At 35.5% G+C, this 19119-nt stretch overlaps 1 protein-coding gene across 9 annotated transcripts in view; it reads right to left on the reverse strand.

Annotated features, from left to right (window-relative positions):
* ZNF385B (zinc finger protein 385B) overlaps positions 1 to 19119 on the reverse strand; it is a 420524-nt gene that overhangs the window by 5169 nt on the left and 396236 nt on the right. For all 9 annotated transcript variants that reach the window (XM_002812641.4, XM_024243898.2, XM_063712903.1 and 6 more), the window contains 2 exons: positions 1394 to 1639; positions 419 to 597 (listed from right to left, as the gene is read on the reverse strand). In XM_002812641.4, coding sequence (XP_002812687.1) covers positions 419 to 597; positions 1394 to 1639 — 425 coding nt within the window. The remainder of the gene's footprint in view (positions 1 to 418; positions 598 to 1393; positions 1640 to 19119) is intronic.

The following is a 19119-nucleotide window of genomic DNA, read 5'->3' on the forward strand; positions in this document are numbered from 1 at the left end:
CCCTCAATTGTAGTGCCCCTCTGTCCCTCTCCTGTTCTCTATAGCCCTTATCAGATTTTGCCTGGTATTACCACCGTTACTGGTGAGTCTCTCTCTCTCTAATCAGATTTTGAGCCTTTGGAAGACAGGCTTAACATCTTACCTTACCAGAAGCTCCTGCTCAACTGTAGGCTCCAGTGACTACTGTTCCTATCTCTCTAACATCTAGCCTGGAACCTGACATATAGTAACAGTAGATGCTCAAATATTTCATGCTGACTTTTTCTTCCACGTAGCACCTATATGTTGCGTATTGTCTGCATCCTACAAAAGTTAGTCAACTTAACTGTGAGCACGGTAAAAACCATTTATAGATGAGAAGATACACAGTCAAGTGGTGACCTAAAACAATAATGTTTACTAATTCAGGATACGTTACCTGTTTGAGTTGAATTTCTGAATTAACATGAACATCACAGATTTCACAATGAAATGTCTTGTTCTGTAGTCCTGACCCCTTACTGCCATTCTGCATCTTTAATCTTGATCCAGGTCTAGGATAGGATTTAATTGGACCAGCCCCATTACGAGCTTCAACCATGGTCTTGTGTTTAGATCCTAAGACAGAAAGAGACATATATTAAATAGCTATCCAAGAATTATATAAAGCTCTTTGTTTTCTTATCCTTGAGAAGTTTACCTGCAGGCTAAAATTCCCAATGCTTTTTTAAAAATGATCACTTTAATGCTGATTTTAAATTTAACACGTTATTGTAAAAAATGGAAAAATGTAAGAGTATATAATAAAGAAAATACAGAAAAACATAAGAAAATAAAGATGACTCATATTTTCACTACTCAGAGGTAACCACTATTACCATTTTAGGGTATTTCTTGTCAGATTCTTTTTTTTAAGGTACTAAAAGCAGTTTTCAAAATGGGGATCATACTAATTAAATATCCTGAAAATTTCACATAGCAAATCATGTACATATTTTCTGATCATTACGTTTTAATGGCTGATTAACATATATCATATTGGGTTACTATATTCAGTATTTCCCTACTGGTGGGCTTTAGGTTGTTTCCATTTTTTTCTCTTTTAAGTGTATTGTAGTGAACATTGTGCATAAATATTTATCTTCCTCTCTGTCACTTCATCAAAATGAGTTTTGGACAGTATTAGATGTTTTTAAGAAAATAAAGAATAGGACAAGTTTGATCTCCAAGCTGCTTTTGTCTTGCTAGTTCCAAAGTCATATGATCATACTTTTCTAAAACCACTCCTTCGAATCAAAAAAATAGAGAAGCATTGAACAAACCTAAGGTCTGAACAACAAAAGATATGGTATTCTGATGGGAAAAGTTGGGTTTTGTTATAAACATCATTTAAACGCAAAAGATAGCAGCTAACCTGTGTTGTGTGCCTCTAGCTGTGACAGGGAGTTCACAGCCACTTTGCATAGTGAACAATAAAGTAATTTTTTGGCTTTTTCTTCTTCTGATTCAACAACAGTACCGGGAGCTCCATTTGTGCTCTTGGAGGGAGAAGTGGCTGCTCCAGGTGGTAGGGGTGTTGTGCCAGATTTGAGGAGAAATGAGCCACTTTCAGAACTTGATGGCTGACTGGAACTGCTGGCTTTTGACTTCCCTTTATCTTCTAAGAGAAACACAGAGAGATCTTATTGAAGCCTCATATATCATATAAACAAAGATAAATCACCACAGATGAATTAAAAATAGAAATTTGATTCTTACGTGAAGTTTTTATTGCAGCATAGATTTCAGTTTATAGAGGTTAAATCAACCTCTATATTTAAATCAAACAGAACATTATGCCATCAGTTTCCATATTAGGTCATCCCAAGATAAGGATGACTTATGAAAAATGACTTTGTTCTCCCATTTGGAGCAGGTAACTTTCTGTCTGACATCCTTGAGTCATAAATTACTCTACAAGGAAATCTTTATTATTAAACAAAACCACCTACCCTCTGATACAATTACATGATATGAAGGTAACATGAAAGAAGCCATTAGGCCATGTTAGTTTCATTTGACTACTTATGTTTAATTATGAGAGAGATAAGTTAAACTTTGATTTTTATACCAAGTTAAAATTTTAACTTTGGATTGTGGGATAGAAGAAACATGGTTAATTTTGATTATGATTAGTTAAGTTTTTGCTGCTCTGTGGATGGCAATGCAATTTATCCAAAATATAAGAGACCAAGATTCCATTCATTACCCTTATTAATTACCACCAGTCTAAATCAAAAGTTTTAAATAATGACATTAACCATAAGCACAATATGAAGATTAGCCAAGTCATTTAAAGACATTTTGGCAGTTTGATCATGTAGCTACTAAATGCTTATAATCCTCAAGGCCCATGTGCAGGCTATGAGAGTCAGAGTGACTTTAACAGAATCTAACTCATTGAAGTTCATTTGCTATTCAAGACAGGCTCTGTTCAGTGACGCCTTTGGGAAAGAAACTGGGGCTTTGTAAGCAACAGCAAAATCTATCACACATTTAATCCTAGTAGAGCTGGTACTCTTAGAAAATGTCTATAGATATGCTGATTAACTCTTATAAAGAGAGAAAGGGAATTAAATCTGAGAATATATTTGCTAATTGCCCTAGCTAATTTGGAATTGTATACCATTGGCCTAGAAGACTAAGAGGTAAGGAAAGACTAGGCAACAGCAATGTGATGTGTGTTTCTGTGTGTATGTTACAAGGTTCTGTATATGGGTAAACCTAAGCTTTAGAACACATTGCAAATGATGGGAGATCATATTTCTACTAAAATATTATATAAAGAAAAGCCAAACTGATTTAGGAATCAGCAGTTGATTTCCATCCTTTTTTTTTTTTGAGTTGGATCCATTCAGGTTGAGACTAGACACAGCCAGAGGGTGCTATGGAGGGATTCCAAATCTGGGTGTTACTTAGAATACATGAATGCTGAGATCTTTTTTTATCCTTAGGTTGCACATTCCATATTCCCTTTCAGTGAGTGTACTAAAACTTCAGGATGACATAAAATATGATGGAAAAGGTCTTAGACTTTTATTAAACTGACCTCTATAGTGTGAGAGAAGGACATAAAATCATTCTTCCTAGTTGGTAATAGTCAGCAAATTAGATTGGAGAATATTTTAGGCCTGGAACCCTCTCACCTATAAGGATCCCTCAGATTGAATTTGCAATCTTACAAAACTCATAAAGCAAAATAATTCAGTAATCTTAATATTTGGAATTACTCAGTTTCTTATGATGAAAATTAAAGTTATTACATACTAAAATCTTTCCTTGCTTCAAGCATTTCATATGAATTCGATCTAAAAGAATCTGATCTGTTTCAGCCATTGACAGCATTCTCTCATATTACTAATAATGTCCCTTATATTAATGTCCCTCATAAACCCTTACATTTATATAGAACTTTACAGTTTACAAAGTGCTATCACTTACATTGTCTTATTAGCTCTCACAGAAAACTTGTGAAATAGGTAAGGCTCAAAATGATTATTCCTACCTTAAAGATGAGGAAACTGAGCCTTTTCAAAATTAAATAATGTCCCACAGATTAATAAGTGGCATAAATGTGCATGATGTTTTCTCTAACTGATCAGTCTGTGGTACACTAATATTTCAGCACAAAAGGAGGACTTAATATATCACTAGTGATATAAAAGTACACAGCAGTCACCCTAGATGTGAAATAACAGTTGCTTTGTTTTACAATTGTAGGTTAGTTTTTAAGGTATATTTATTTAGCATAAGTGAAAATATCTATCCTGTTCAACAATCATTTGATTTAGGTTATATTGAGAAGATGTATAAAATTATATGTTTTCTCTATGTTCCTATTTCTTTAAGAAAATGATTTCCTTTTCATATCTTTTTTCAAAGGGGTAATTTATGAATTAACAAGTACATATTAACAATATGTTAATTGCTGACAATGTGCTAGACACTAAAGAGAATAGTAAATAAAGTAAGTATGGACTATAAGAAAATTACAGTATAGCAGGAGGAAATGAGACAGTCATTCAAAGATCTCTAATTTACAACAGAAACTGGTAAGAGGCATGAGAGCATAGAGCAGAAAATCATTACTTCTGCTTGGGAAGAATGAGACATTTTTCATTAAAGAAGTGGCATTTTTAAGGTTTTGAAGGTCAGATTTGGATAAGCATAGAATAGGATTGAAAATGAGTGGGAAGGCCATCGTCTCAGCCCAAAATCTCCTTAAGCTGATAGGCAACTTCAGCAAAGTCTCAGGATACAAAATCAATGTGCAAAAATCACAAGCATTCTTATACATCAATAACAGACAAACAGAGAGCCAAATCATGAGTGAACTCCCATTCACAATTGCTTCAAAGAGAATAAAATACCTAGGAATCCAACTTACAAGGGATGTGAAGGACCTCTTCAAGGAGAACTACAAACCACTGCTCAAGGAAATAAAAGAGGATACAAACAAATGGAAGAACATTCCATGCTCATGGGTAGGAAGAATCAATACCGTGAAAATGGCCATACTGCCCAAGGTAATTTATAGATTCAATGCCATCCCCATCGAGCTACCAATGACTTTCTTCACAGAATTGGAAAAAACTACTTTAAAGTTCATATGGAACCAAAAAAGAGCCTGGGTTGCTAAGTCAAGTCAATCCTAAGCCAAAAGAACAAAGCTGGAGGCATCATGCTACCTGACTTCAAACTATACTACAAGGCTACAGTAACCAAAACAGCATGGTACTGGTACCAAAACAGAGATATAGACCAATGGAACAGAACACAGCCCTCAGAAATAATGCCACATATCTACAACCATCTGATCTTTGACAAACCTGACAAAAACAAGAAATGGGGAAATTATTCCCTATTTAATAAATGGTGCTGGGAAAACTGGCTAGCCATATGTAGAAAGCTGAAACTGGATCCCTTCCTTACACCTTATACAAAAATTAATTCAAGATGGATTAAAGACTTAAATGTTAGACCTAAAACCATAAAAACCCTAGAAGAAAACCTAGGCAATACCATTCAGGACATAGGCATGGGCAAGGACTTCATGTCTAAAACACCAAAAGCAATGGCAACAAAAGCCAAATTTGACAAATGGGATCTAATTAAACTAAAGAGCTTCTGCACAGCAAAAGAAACTACCATCAGAGTGAACAGGCAACCTACAGAATGGGAGAAAATTTTTGCAACCTACTCATCTGACAAAGGGCTAATATCCAGAATCTACAATGAACTCCAACAAATTTACAAGAAAAAAACAAACAACCCCATCAAAAAGCGCATGAAGGATATGAACAGACACTTCTCAAAAGAAGACATTTATGCAGCCAAAAGACACATGAAAAAATGCTCATCATCACTGGCCATCAGAGAAATGCAAATCAAAACCACAATGAGATACCATCTCCCACCAGTTAGAATGGCAATCATTAAAAAGTCAGGAAACAACAGGTGCTGGAGAGGATGTGGAGAAATAGGAACACTTTTACACTGTTGGTGGGACTGTAAACTAGTTCAACCATTGTGGAAATCAGTATGGCGATTCCTCAGGGATCTAGAACTAGAAATACCATTTGACCCAGCCATCCCATTACTGGGTATATACCCAAAGGATTATAAATCATGCTGCTATAAAGACATATGCATATTTATTGCGGCACTATTCACAATAGCAAAGACTTGGAACCAACCTAAATGTCCAACAATGATAGACTTGATTAAGAAAATGTGGCACATATACACCATGGAATACTATGCAGCCATAAAAAGTGACGAGTTCATGTCCTTTGTAGGGACATGGATGAAATTGGAAACCATCATTCTCAGCAAACTATCGCAAGGACAAAAAACCAAACACCGCATGTTCTTACTCATAGGTGGGAATTGAACAATGAGAACACATGGACACAGGCAGGGGAACATCACACACCAGGGCCTGTTGTGGGGTGGGGGGAGGGGGGAGGGATAGCATTTGGAGATATACCTAATGTTAAATGATGAGTTACTGGGTTCATGGCACATGTATACATATGTAACTAACCTGCACGTTGTGCACATGTACCCTAAAACTTAAAGTATAATTAAAAAAAAAAAAAGAAAATGTGTGGGAAGTGAATGGTTGGAAGCAGAAACATAAGGAAATACCTAGGTATTAGAAATCTTGGGGTTTTCTTGGTAAATACCTGGTAGTTGAGCATAGAGTTGGCAACAAGTATAATGGGAGATATTATTATAGACGTCAATTGAGCCAGAAGGCAGAGAATATCTTAAAACTATTAAAATATATACTAAGGGCAGACACTTTCCTTTTAAAATTGAGATGTATAGTATGTTTAACACTTACATGGTCTAAAATTCAGATAAATTACGTTTTAAATTTTTTTTCTCAGATAGGCCAGAGTCTTAATCTTTGAGAATATTAAGGAAAAATGTTGACTTTGGAAATGTGTAAATGATTTTACCCTATTTAGGAAATTCTGTTATTGGATAGATACTATCTAGTCAATAAAACAGATCCTAAAATTTGAAAAGTCACTGATATATTTATATATTTGAATAGTTGCATTCTTTCTCAATATGCAAATGTATAAACTTCAAAGCCTAATTTTATTATTTCTCATCTTAATTGCTTGATATTTTTATGAAAATCCATTGTATTATTCCTCATTCCTTACTGGTATTTTAAAAGCCTCTTTGTGTATTTGAAAGTTTAATTAATGTACTGTTTACTTCTGTTTCTCTTAATAAAGATGCATGTCATCTGGAACTTCTGGTTAAGATGAATTCCATTTTCAAGTATTCCCTCACCTCTTGTTAATTAGCAGGTTTTCTAACTGTCCTAATTATTTCTTGATTACTCAAACACATTTATAAGGCTTTATCCTACAGGATTTTGAAGGAAAATTTGCTTAGCTACATCAGAATTGTTCGTTGTAACAAATATCCATAATTTATGCATCCAAGTGAATTTATTTCTTCAAAGTAGTGTCCTTGGGAAGTTCCATACTGATTCATTTATTTTCCAAAGCTCCAAATGCTTGAAAACTCTTTTCTTTGATACTCCTTTTATGTCCACTTCATAAGCCATGTAAAGAAAACCAGTCTTCAAAATGTATCACCCTTATTTCTTACTCCAAAATCTTTACTCAAATTAATCCACCTTGTTCATCAAACTTAGCACTATATTACTCAAACACAGCCTCAGAAGACTAATATGCTAAGATAAAAAGAACATACCAGAAGCTCTAAAAAGAAGTTTTGAGAAACCAATCCTCTTGGCATATGGAAGAGTCATGTCCATACATAGGTCTTAATTTTAAAAACAATAAAAAATTAATATTCTACCTACAACGTAGGTCTTATATTTTGAATGAGAACTTTGAAAGCCGTAATCAAATTTTTATTATTTGACTTGTAAGATTTGCTTTTGAGTTTAATTTTATTTATGTAATAAGATTTCTAATCAGAATTCAGTGGTTTAATAACAGATACATATTTTATACAATAAATTTATGCTCACTGCAGAAAACTTAAAAAATGAAGTCAGACAAAAATTTTAAATTATTAAAATTACTCATGATTCTATCATCTAGAATAAAAGTTGGTAAACTTTTTCTGTACAGCCCCAGAAGACACATTAAGCTTTGTGGCTATACTGTCCCTGTTGTAACTACTCAACTCTGCTTTGTAGCAGGAAAGCAGCCACTGGCATGGCTGTGATCCAGTAAAATTTTACTTATGAAAATAGGTGGCAGGCAATATTTGGATCACAGGCAATAGTTTTGACCTAGCATTATGATATTTTGGTATATATTACTCTATACTTTTTTTACATAATAGCAAATATGAATATACAGAAACATACTGTCCTGTAACTAATATTTTTCACTTAGGAATAAATCAAGAACATTTTCCATGTCAATAAATGCAGAACTGGATTAAGATTTCTAACACCAAATGATATTTATTTATATGAATGTACTATATTCAGCAATCTTCTTTTGATATTTTGGTTATCTCTGGTTTGCACTTTTGTTAATGTTAAAAGGATACTGAACGAGACTTCTGTGGCCTCAATGAAGGACACAACTGAGAATTGAAAGCAACTGGTATTTAGTATTACAGCAAGTTAGAGAAAGTTCCTCAGAAACCCCCAACACAGTCCTGCAGGATTTATAAAATTTAGTAGAACTGGTCCAGCTACCAGCACCCTATCACCCACCTGTCCAGGCCTTATAAAGTAGTCTGAAGATTGGAGGACTCACTAGAGTCATGAATTTCTGGTCTGGTTGGGAGCTTCTGAATCCCAAACTAATAAAGCTAGAAATGCAGGTAAGAAGGAGACACTGGGATTTCATTCCCTAGTTAGACTACTGCAGGTCTTGGCAATTTGTTCCTCACTTGTGGTTGGAGGGAGATTGTGTTGGAGCAAGAAAGGTAAGAAGGAGAAGAACCTATAATCTCAGTTTGGCATAACAAGGTTGAGTAAGATTTCTTTCGGCCAATAGGATGATTTGAAAGGTGGCCTGGCTCAAATCATGTTGTTAGTGCCCAACATAAGAAGTCTGATCACTAGGACCTTGGCAGCAAGAGGCTGAAGTGTGGACCTTTAGTGGCACAAGCTGAGGAAGGGTTGTAAGAGGTCAGGGAACAAGCCTTATGAAGAATTCACACATTGTCCCTGAGAGAGTCAGACAGCATCTGGACATCTGCCATTCAGAGGACAACCATAATTGTCATTAAGTACAAACGGATTTGCCCCTTTTTCTCCTCTAATTCCTCCTCTTATCCCTAACAATGGAAAGAGCAAGAATCAGAAAGCATGGAACACGGAAGAAAGAGCAGACCATGCCCCTTTTCATGGTTCAACCTGAGCCAGAAAAAAGGGAGTGTTCAATTGGATAAGAGCCTAAAGTCTCAAATAGGAGCAGACTTTCTGATATCTGACAATGTCTTTGAGGAATGAGAAAAGGAGATTCAATAGAGTGTACAGTCATGTGTCACATAATGACATTTCAGTCAATGATAGACTGTATATACAATGGTGGTCCCATAAGATGATAATGGAGCTGAAAAATTCCTATTGCCTAGAGATGTGGTAGCTGTCATGATGTTGTAGTGTAACACGTTACTCATGTGCTTATGGTGATTCTGGTGTGAACAGACCTATTGTGCTACCAGTCATATAAAAGTATAGCACACACAATTATGTAAGGTATATAATACTTGATAATAATAAATGACTGTGTTACTAGTTTATATATTTACTATACTATGCTTTTTATAATAATTATTTTAGAGTGTACTCCTTCCATTTATAAAAAAAATTAAAGTTATCTGTAAAATGGCCTCAGGCAGTTCTTCAAGAGGTATTCTAGAAGAAGGCTTTGTTATCATTTATGACAGCTCCACATGTGTAATTGTGCCTGAAGACCTTCCAGTGGGTTAAGATGTGGAAGTGGAGGACAGTAACATTAATGATTCTGACCCTGTGTAGGCCTAGGCTAATATGGGTGTTTGTGTCATAGTCTTTAATAAAAGAGTGTAAAAAGTTAAATAAATAAATAAATTTAAAGATAGAAAAGAGCTTAGAGAATAAGAATATAAAGAATTTTTGTAGCACTCTACGGTGTGTTTATGTTTTAAGCTAAGTGTTATTACAAAAAAGTCAAAAGTTTAAAAACATTTAAAGTTTATAAAGTAAAAAGGTTACATTAAGCTGAGGTTAATTTATTGCTGAAGAAAGAAATTTTCTAAAAATAAATTTAGTGTAGCCTAAGCATATAGTGCTTATAAAGTCTACAGTAATATCCTAGTACAGTAAGTGTATAGGAATGTCCTGGGCCTTCACATTCACCACTCACTCACTGACTCACCCACAGAAACTTCCACTTCTACAAGTTCCATTCATGGTAAATGCTCTATACAAGTATGCCATTTTTTTTATCTTTTATACAATATTTTTATGGTACCTTTCCTATGTTTAGATATACAAATGCTTATTGTTGTGTTGCAATTGCCTACAGTATTTAGTACAGTAGCCTGTTATATAGGTGTGTAGCGTAGGAGCTAAATAGTTCATATGGTTTGGCTGTGTCCCCACCCAGATCTCATCTTGAATTATAGTTCCCATAATCTCCATATATCATGGGCTGGAGCCGGTGGGAGGTAATTGAATCATGGGGGCATGATTACCTCCATGCTGCTGGTTCTCATGATTGTGAGTGAGTTCTCATGAGATCTGATGGTTTCATAAGAGTTTTTCCCCCTTTTGCTCGGCACATCTCCTTGCTGCCACCATGTGAAGAAGGGCATGTTTGTTTCCCCATCCACCATGGTGGTAAGTTTCCTGAGGCCTCCCCAGCCATGCTGAGCTGCGAATCAAATAAACCTCTTTCGTTTATAAATTACCTAGTCTCAGCCAGGCGCAGTGGCTCACACCTGTAATCCCAATACTTTGGGAGGCTGAGGCAGGCAGATCACTTGAGGTCAGTATGAGACCAGCCTGGCCAACGTGATGAAATCCCGTCTCTACTAAAAATACAAAAAAATTAGCTAGGCATGTTTGTGCATGCCTGTAATCCCAGCTACTTGGGAGGCTGAGGCAGGAGAATCTCTTCAACCCAGGAGGCAGAGGTTGCAGTGAGCCAAGATCGTGCCACTGGGAGATAGAGCGAGACTGCATCTCAAAAAAAAAAAAAAAAAAAAAATTATCCAGTCTCGGGTATGTCTTTATTAACAATGTGAGAAGGAACTAATACTAACTATTTAGCTTAGGCCTGTAGTAGGCTGGACTGCCGAGATTTGTGTGAGTACTATACACTGAATGATGTTTGCACAACGACAAAATAGCCTAAAAATGCATGTCTCGGAATGTATCTGCATTGTTAAGCAACACATGGCTGTATAGGCTATCATGTTTGTACCTCATTGAATTCATATATTCAATAAACCAGTTATATAAACAGCATTATATGCAGACATCTCTGAAAACTCATCTGATAATTTCCTCAGGACATGAACTTTGAAGAAAAATTGCTGGGACAAAAATCGTGTACATTTCTGAGCTTTTGATGCATATACCAAATTGCCTTCCAGAATGGTCATACAAATGAATACTCTTAGGAGTGTCATAAAAGATCGTGGCTTCCCTGTACCTTTATCAGCCTATTTATCTATTGCCTTTACCAATCCAACAGACATAATATGGTGTCTCATTGTTAATTTGATTGGTATTTATTTTACCACTAAAACAGATGAATATTGTTTTGTAAGATTAATGATGCTTTGTACCTCAACATAATTTAAAAAATTTTTATTACTCTGAAAGGAAACAAAAATCTTAAATACAGTTTTAAGCGTTAAAACATTGTACACTAAAGTAAAAAACTTTATAATAATAAACTTCCTTTATACAAACCTAATAATGTTAAGTTGGTTGAAACATTCTTCTTAAAAGCTGAAATCAGTATTGCAGTCATTATTTGAAAATTTGCTTTATGCAGAGCAAAAATACTAGCCTAATGGCTGTTCCAGGCTATTATATCTTACAATAATGGTAAATGTAATAATAATAATCACAAATCAACCACTCATAGTAATTGAGCACTCACTATAGACCAAGCACTATTTTAAGAATTTATAGTCATTATCTAATTTATTTTTCAAACACTATAATGAGATAGAAACTGTTACTATCTGTACTTTTAAATTTTTTTCTTTTCCTTTTAATTGAGATATAGCATGTACTGTAAAATATATAAATTTAATACATTTTAATGTAGGTATACATTCATGTAAATACAATACACCTGATGATATAGAGTGTTTTCACCACCCTAGAAGCTCCCTTGAACCCCTACCAGTTGAGATTTCCCCCAAAGATAACCACCTCTATTAACCTAGATCAGTTTTATCTATTTTTGAGCTTCATATAAGGAAATCACACAATATATTTCTTTTGTGTCTGGCTTCTTTCACTCAACATTATGTCTGTAAGATTCATCTGTATTATTATAGATAGAAGGATATTTTTTCACTGCTGGGTAGTATCCCATTGTATGAGTATGCCACGATTTATTTATTTATTTTGCTACTGATGAAAATTTAAAATGTTTTCAGTTTTTGGCCATTTTGAATAATTCTACTATGTACATTCTTTTAAGTGTTTTTTGGTAGACATAAATACTCATTTTTGTTATGTATATACACATAGTAGAATTATTGGGCCACAAGATATTCATATCTAGCTTTAGTAGATTCTGAAAACAGTCTTCCAAACTGATTGTACCAACGTATATTTCTATCAGCAATATATGACAATTTCAATTGTTTCACATCTTGTCTAATCCATGGTATCAGTATTGTCAGTCCTTTTGATTTTAGCCATTCTAGTGGAGACGTGGTGGTATCTTATTGTGGTTTTAATTTGTATTTCCCCAACAGCTAGTGATAATGAGCTCCTTTTCATTCTTTATTGGCCAATTGTATATTTTGTGAGCGTTTGTTCATATCTTTAGCCCATTTTTAAAACTGGGTTGTTAGCTTTTTCATTATTGATTTATAGGAATTCTTTAAATATAGCCTGAACAGGAGTCCTTTGTCAGATATACACATCACAAGTCATCTTCCAGGTTGTGGCATGCTTTTCACTCTCTAAATGTTGTCTTATGATAACCTCAATTGTTTAAAAAGACAAAGCCCCAAGGCTTAAATAGAATAAGCAACTTGCCTGTAGTCGTTCAATAAATGATAGAGCATGGATTCAAACAAAGGCTTCCTGAACCCTGAGCCAGTGCTCTTATTGCTCTTCTGTTTTAAGGAATATTAGACTAAGAATGCTTAGTTTTAGAAATACCTTCTTGAATGTTTGTCATGTTGACTAAAGGTGAATGGATGGTAATATCTTTGTATATCTAAGTTACATGATGCCATAGAAAGCATACCATATGATATGGTTTGGCTGTGTCACCACCCAATCTCATCTTGAATTCCCATGTGTTGTGGGAGGGACCTAGTGGGAGGAAATTGAATCACACGGGCAGGTCTTCCTCATGCTGTTCTCATGATAGTGAATAAGTCTCACGAGATCTGATGGTTATATAAGGGAGAGTTTCCCTGCACAAGCTCTCTCTTTGCCTGCTGACATCCATGTAAGACATGACTTGCTCCTCCTTGCCTTCTGCCATGATTGTGAGGCCTCTCCAGCCATGTGGAACTGTAAGTCCATTAAATCTCTTTCATTTATAAATTGCCTTTATCAGCAGCATGAAAACGGACTAATACAGAATATTACAGGCACATTTTGTAGAGAACCAGATAAATAAGTCTGCTTTGATGTGATTCTTTAATGGTTGTGTAGCAGGCCTAGAGTATGCCAGCCTTGTAGCAGCCACAGAAGCTCTGAAAACAGAGTAGAGGTTACTCTTTTGTAAGAGAAGTATATATCTATTAAAAAAACCTCTTATCTGTTGGGGTGTCTCCCTCACTCTACCAAGAAAAGAAGGAATGACTCTAGCCTCTAGACACTCTTAGTAAATGGAGAAGGCACTGATTTACATCCACTTAACAAACCTTACCCTTGTTTACTGTGTTTTTCCTAGTTACTTCCTCATAACTGGCCTCCCTACACCCTTATTTGTTATAGCTTAAGATCGTATTTAAGCCTGAATTCAAAGTCACCTTTTGGAGATTTACTCATTTCTCTGGGTACCTCCCATCAATACATGAGGTATACATGTTAATAAACTTCTTTGTTTTCATGTTAATCTGTCTTTTGTTACAGGGATCAGTCCCAACCAAGAACTCAGAAGGAGAGAAAATTATTTTTTCCTCCCCTATAGTTGCAAGTTTGCATGTACCTAAGAAAGCAAATGACAATAGTCTTCAAAAGTTTCCTTTAAGAAAAATTTTGCATAGGTGTTGTTTTGTCTTAATTTTCAGGTCTTCTCTGATTCCCAGAAGAATTAATGGACACTCAAAAGGAGGTCTCTGATTCCCTATATGAGATAAAAATTTCTTTGCATTTTTGTTTTTGATAATGTATGTCTTGGTTTATTAAGTTGGTTGAATTAAGGCCACTAAGAAGTATCATTTTCTGCCTCTGAGAGGTGGCAAAGGTTTAGAAATTACAATGAGTGGGGCAGATACAATATAGGCATCTGTGCTTGGTGGAGTGGAAAAGTAGTATAACTGTTGTTAAACAATATATGAAGTTAATATCATTTCACCAAGAAAGTCTCCCTCTAGAAATTTGTCCTAAGGAAATAAACATCCATCCATTCAACAACTACTGATTGAGCACCTATTATGTGCTATACACTATATCAGGCATGGAAGTTAGCAGTAAAAATACCAAGTCTCTGACTCAGTGGAATTAATCATCTAGTGGGGGAGAGAGAAAATAAGTGTGTGTGTGTGTGTGTGTGTGTGTGTGTGTGTGTGTGTGGTTTTATATATACAAATGTATTTTAATTAATTTAAATGTAAATCTTAATTTATATATAAGTATATTTATTAAAAAATGTGCATTATAATAAATGCATAAACTATTTTATTATATGTAATAAATATCAAAGCACATATATTCAAAGCATATATAAAACTATATATAAATTATATTTGTAAAAAATATATATAGTGGCCAGGCATGGTGGCTCACGCCTGTAATCCCAGCACTTTGGGAGGCCGAGGCAGGTGGATCACCTGAGGTCAGGAGTTCAAGACCAGCCTGGCTAACATGGTGAAACCCTGTCTCTACTAAAAATACAAAAATTAGCCGAGCATGGTGGCACGTGCCTGTAATCCCAGCTACTAGGGGGGCTGAGGCAAGAGGATTGCTTGAACCTGGGAGGCAGAGGTTGCAGTGAGCCGAGATCTTGCCACTGCACTCCAGCCTGGGCAACAGAGTAAGACTGTCTCAAAAAAAAAAAAAAAAAAATATATATATATATATATTTTATATATATATATATTTTATATATATATATAATATATTTTATATATATATTATATATATTTTATATATATATTATATATATATTTTATATATATATATTATATATATATTTTATATATATATTATATATATATTTTATATATATATTATATATATATATTTTATATATATATATATATTATATATATATAATGTCTCATAGTAGTAGTAAGTGCACTAAGAAGAAAAATAAAGCTGGTCATGGTAAAGAGTCAGCTCAGGCCTATCTGAAGAGGTGATATTGAAACCTTTGCAAAGATTAAGACAGTCAGAGATATCTAACATGGCTGACTCCATCTTGCGTCTATTCTTACAGGCTGGCTGTCCTCACTCAGTCCTGGGTGTAGGCCAAGCTAACCATGGCAGGAATTTAGTTTACAGTTTAACTTTGAAGCAAGGATGATAATAGTTCCTCCCTAAAACTGACCCTCCCTGCCTTGTTTTGTAAATCTACTGAAAGGTGATAAGATTAAGAGTATTAAAGGGGCCTGAATTCTGATAAGATATAGGTATAGTTAAACGATAACCAGCCATTGTTTCTTAGCTTGCTTTTCTACAATCCCTTACTGCTCAGTAGTCCTGTGGCCACAAGTTACAAGATTTGTGACTTTCCCAGTCTTTCTTATAGACAACATCACTATTGTAGAACCTAAGATTGGTCTTTTGAGATGTTTTTCAGACTTTTCAACTGACTGACTCCACTCAGACCCATGACTCATGACTCAACCAGTCCTGTGGTCCTGACTCAGAGGCTGACTCAGCACACGAAGACAGTTTTCCATACCTCTATGATTTCACTCCCAAACAATCAGCATTCCCCATTCCCTAGCCCCCTGCCCATGAAACCATCCTTGAAAAACTCTAACCTCCAAGCTTTCAGGGCAGCTGATTTGAGTAATTATTCCCATCCTCTCACTCGTCTAGCCCTGCAACTATTAAACTTTTCCTACCACAATACTGCTCTCAGTGGATTGGTTTTATCTGTGCAGCAAGCAAGATGAACCTGTTAGGCAATTACAATATTTAACAGATACATGAATGAAATAATAGGAGTTCTGGGAGAAAGAGTGTTCCAGGAAGAAAGCATAGTAAGTCTAAAAACCTTGAAGCGGGAACAAACAAGGACAAGAAAGTCAGTGAGACTGGGGTCTGATTGCAGGATGTGAGGTGGAGGAGTTGGAGGCACCAGATCACATACAGCCTGGTAGAGCATGAGAGAAATTTGGATGTAACATAAGTATGATTACTGAGTAGGGGAGAGAGATGATCTGATTCCTGTCTTCATAATATCATTTTGCCTCCTGTGTGGAGAATAGACTGTGAAAGGATAAACATGAGGAGATCAGTCAAGAAATGACTGCAATTGCCCATGAGAGAGCTGATGATCGCTTAGACAAAGGTGGTAGTGGTAGAGAATTGAGCAGTGGTTTCAGAATATCTTTGCAGGTAGAACCAACTAGACTTATTCATTAGGTGTGGGACATTAAATAAAGAGAGGAATCAAGTCTCATTACCATGGTTTTAGCATGAGCACTTGATAAATGGTGGGTGATGTCATTTACTAAGATTTGAGATAACAGTATTTAGGATGCTAACAAAACTTCCTGGCCTTTCAGCCAGAAAAACCTGGTTATTCCTAATTCCATTTTTGACTGATTGAGTCATCTTAAGCAAGTGATTTATGTGATTGGGACCTTAATGCTTACATGTGCAAAATACTACCCTTTTCTTATTGACTTTAACAACCAAGAACACTGTAAAAGTGAGGCTAGGGCTTCAGGTGGAAAATGCAATGGAAAGGTAATAGTTGTAAGAAGTAAGCTCAGATAATGAGGCCAGGGTCATGAATTCTATTCCACACTCCCCAGGACCTGTGAATTTCTAAATCCATGCCATTTATCAGGGAGGACTCATTAGGCTCACTGATACCTATTGACATCTTCTGAAATAAGCCTTCCAGAATAGCAAAGAAGCCCCAAAACTTGAAAAAAGTTCTCAGGTCACCAAGGCCACAATTTCAATAGAATTGCACTTTGTGCTTTCTGAGGTCTCTGAAGAATACTGCTTGCCAACTAATACAATGAATTTTTCCTTTTTATACTTAATATTGCACTAAACAGATGCATGCAGTGAAAGGACTGATGGTCATATTCTTTCCTGTATTCACAAGCACCTTGTACAACATCTCATTATTATAGGTCATATTCTTTCCTGTATTCACAAGCACCTTGTCTAACATCTCATTATTATTCCAAAAAACAAAGCAATGCCCATATTACTTTTTAACACTCATTAAACCAAGTTAGCTCACTTTGATAAGGAATTCTGAAATCATTCTCTGCTTTATCTTTCCACTTTCTAAATAATAAGAAATTAATGGGCATCAGTCAGAGTACCTACTTTCTTCCAATTGTGCAGTCTTGTGAGAAATGAAGCTGAAAAGCTCAGGGGGCTCTACAGCAGACAAAAGGGGGAAAAACCACACTGCAAACCTGTATGTATGTAAACTGGTGTGCTGCAGAAGACTTAAGCCTTTGCCTTGTTCATCTCCTCCTTATCTACACATTTGACAAAATACAACTGATAGAAGCCACCAACTGATGACAGATATTTTAAAAGTTTAAGGTAGAATTCCATTAAGATAGTTAATGGATTAAAAAAAAAAAAAGCACACAGGCTGCAAGATGAACAAATGAATTCAGTACCTTGGAGTTCTCTGCAAAATAAAATGTTGTAAGAGATGTAAAGATGCTAGAGTATCATCACTATATTGTTGGATGCACAAAAAAGGAGTATTCATTTGTAGTGTAATGGGACTACACCTATCTAAAGGAGCAGGAAGAAAAAGCCAACATTGCAGATAATGATCAGGTACAACTCTCAGGTTGCCTTACTTTATTAGATATTTTCCTGAAATGTTATGTGCATAAAGATCTTGGAAAATTTAGTAATAATTTGAATGCACTATTTAAAAGATGTGTGTGTGTGTGTGTGTGTGTGTGTGTGTGTGAAAATAGAGCTTTCTTGGCAGTGCAATAATCACACACAATTATTTTAAAATTCTATATTCATATGGATTAGATTTGCTTAAATTAGGAACATATATAATAAAAAGTTATATATGCCTCAGAAGAGGTCAATAAATAAAACAGGGAGAAATGATTATATAAAAGGAATATACACATCAATCAGATGTGTATATTCCATGCAGACAAAACTTCTGCATGGAAGTTTTATCCTTGTTCTAAAGTCCCTACCAATGCTCCAAATCTCTCATGAGCTAATGTCTGGTCTCCTATTCCTTAGAGAAATGGGGAAGTTGGATGAGATCACCCCAATATTACAATTTCTTCCATCTGCACCCATTTTCTTCACATCTCTGAGGAAAAGGTGTATGCTTCTACTTGGCCTCTCTATTTCTTTTTTTATTATTATTATGCTTTAAGTTATGGGGTACATGTGCAGAACATGCAGTTTTGTTACATAGGTATACACGTGCCATGGTGGTTTGCTGCACCCATCAACTCATCACCTACATTAGGTATTTCTCCTAATGTTATCCCCCCTCAGCCCCCCACTCCCCAACAGGCCCCAGAGTGTGATGTTCCCCTCCCTATGTCCATGTGTTCTCATTGTTCAACTCCCACTTATGAGTGAGAACATGTGGTGTTTGGTTTTCTGTTCTTGTGATAGTTTGCTGAGAATGATGGTCCAGCTTCATCCATGTCCCTGCAAAGGACATGAACTCATCTTTTTTATAGCTGCATAGTATTCCATGGTGTATATGTGCCACATTTTCTTTATCCATTCTAATATTGATGAACATTTGGGTTGGTTCCAAGTCTTTGCTATTGTGAATAGTGCTGCAATAAACATACGTGTGCATATGTCTTTATAGTAGAATGATTTATAATCCTTTGGGTATATACCCAGTAATGGGATGGCTGGGTCAAATGGTATTTCTGGTTCTGGATCCTTGAGGAATAGTCACACTGTCTTCCACAATGGTTGAACTGATTTTTACTCCCACCAACAGTGTAAAAGCGTCCCTATTTCTCCACATCCTCTCCAGTGTCTGTTGTTTCCTGACTTTTTAATGA

Source organism: Pongo abelii, chromosome 11 (assembly GCF_028885655.2).
Source record: "Pongo abelii isolate AG06213 chromosome 11, NHGRI_mPonAbe1-v2.0_pri, whole genome shotgun sequence".
NCBI lineage: Eukaryota > Metazoa > Chordata > Mammalia > Primates > Hominidae > Pongo > Pongo abelii.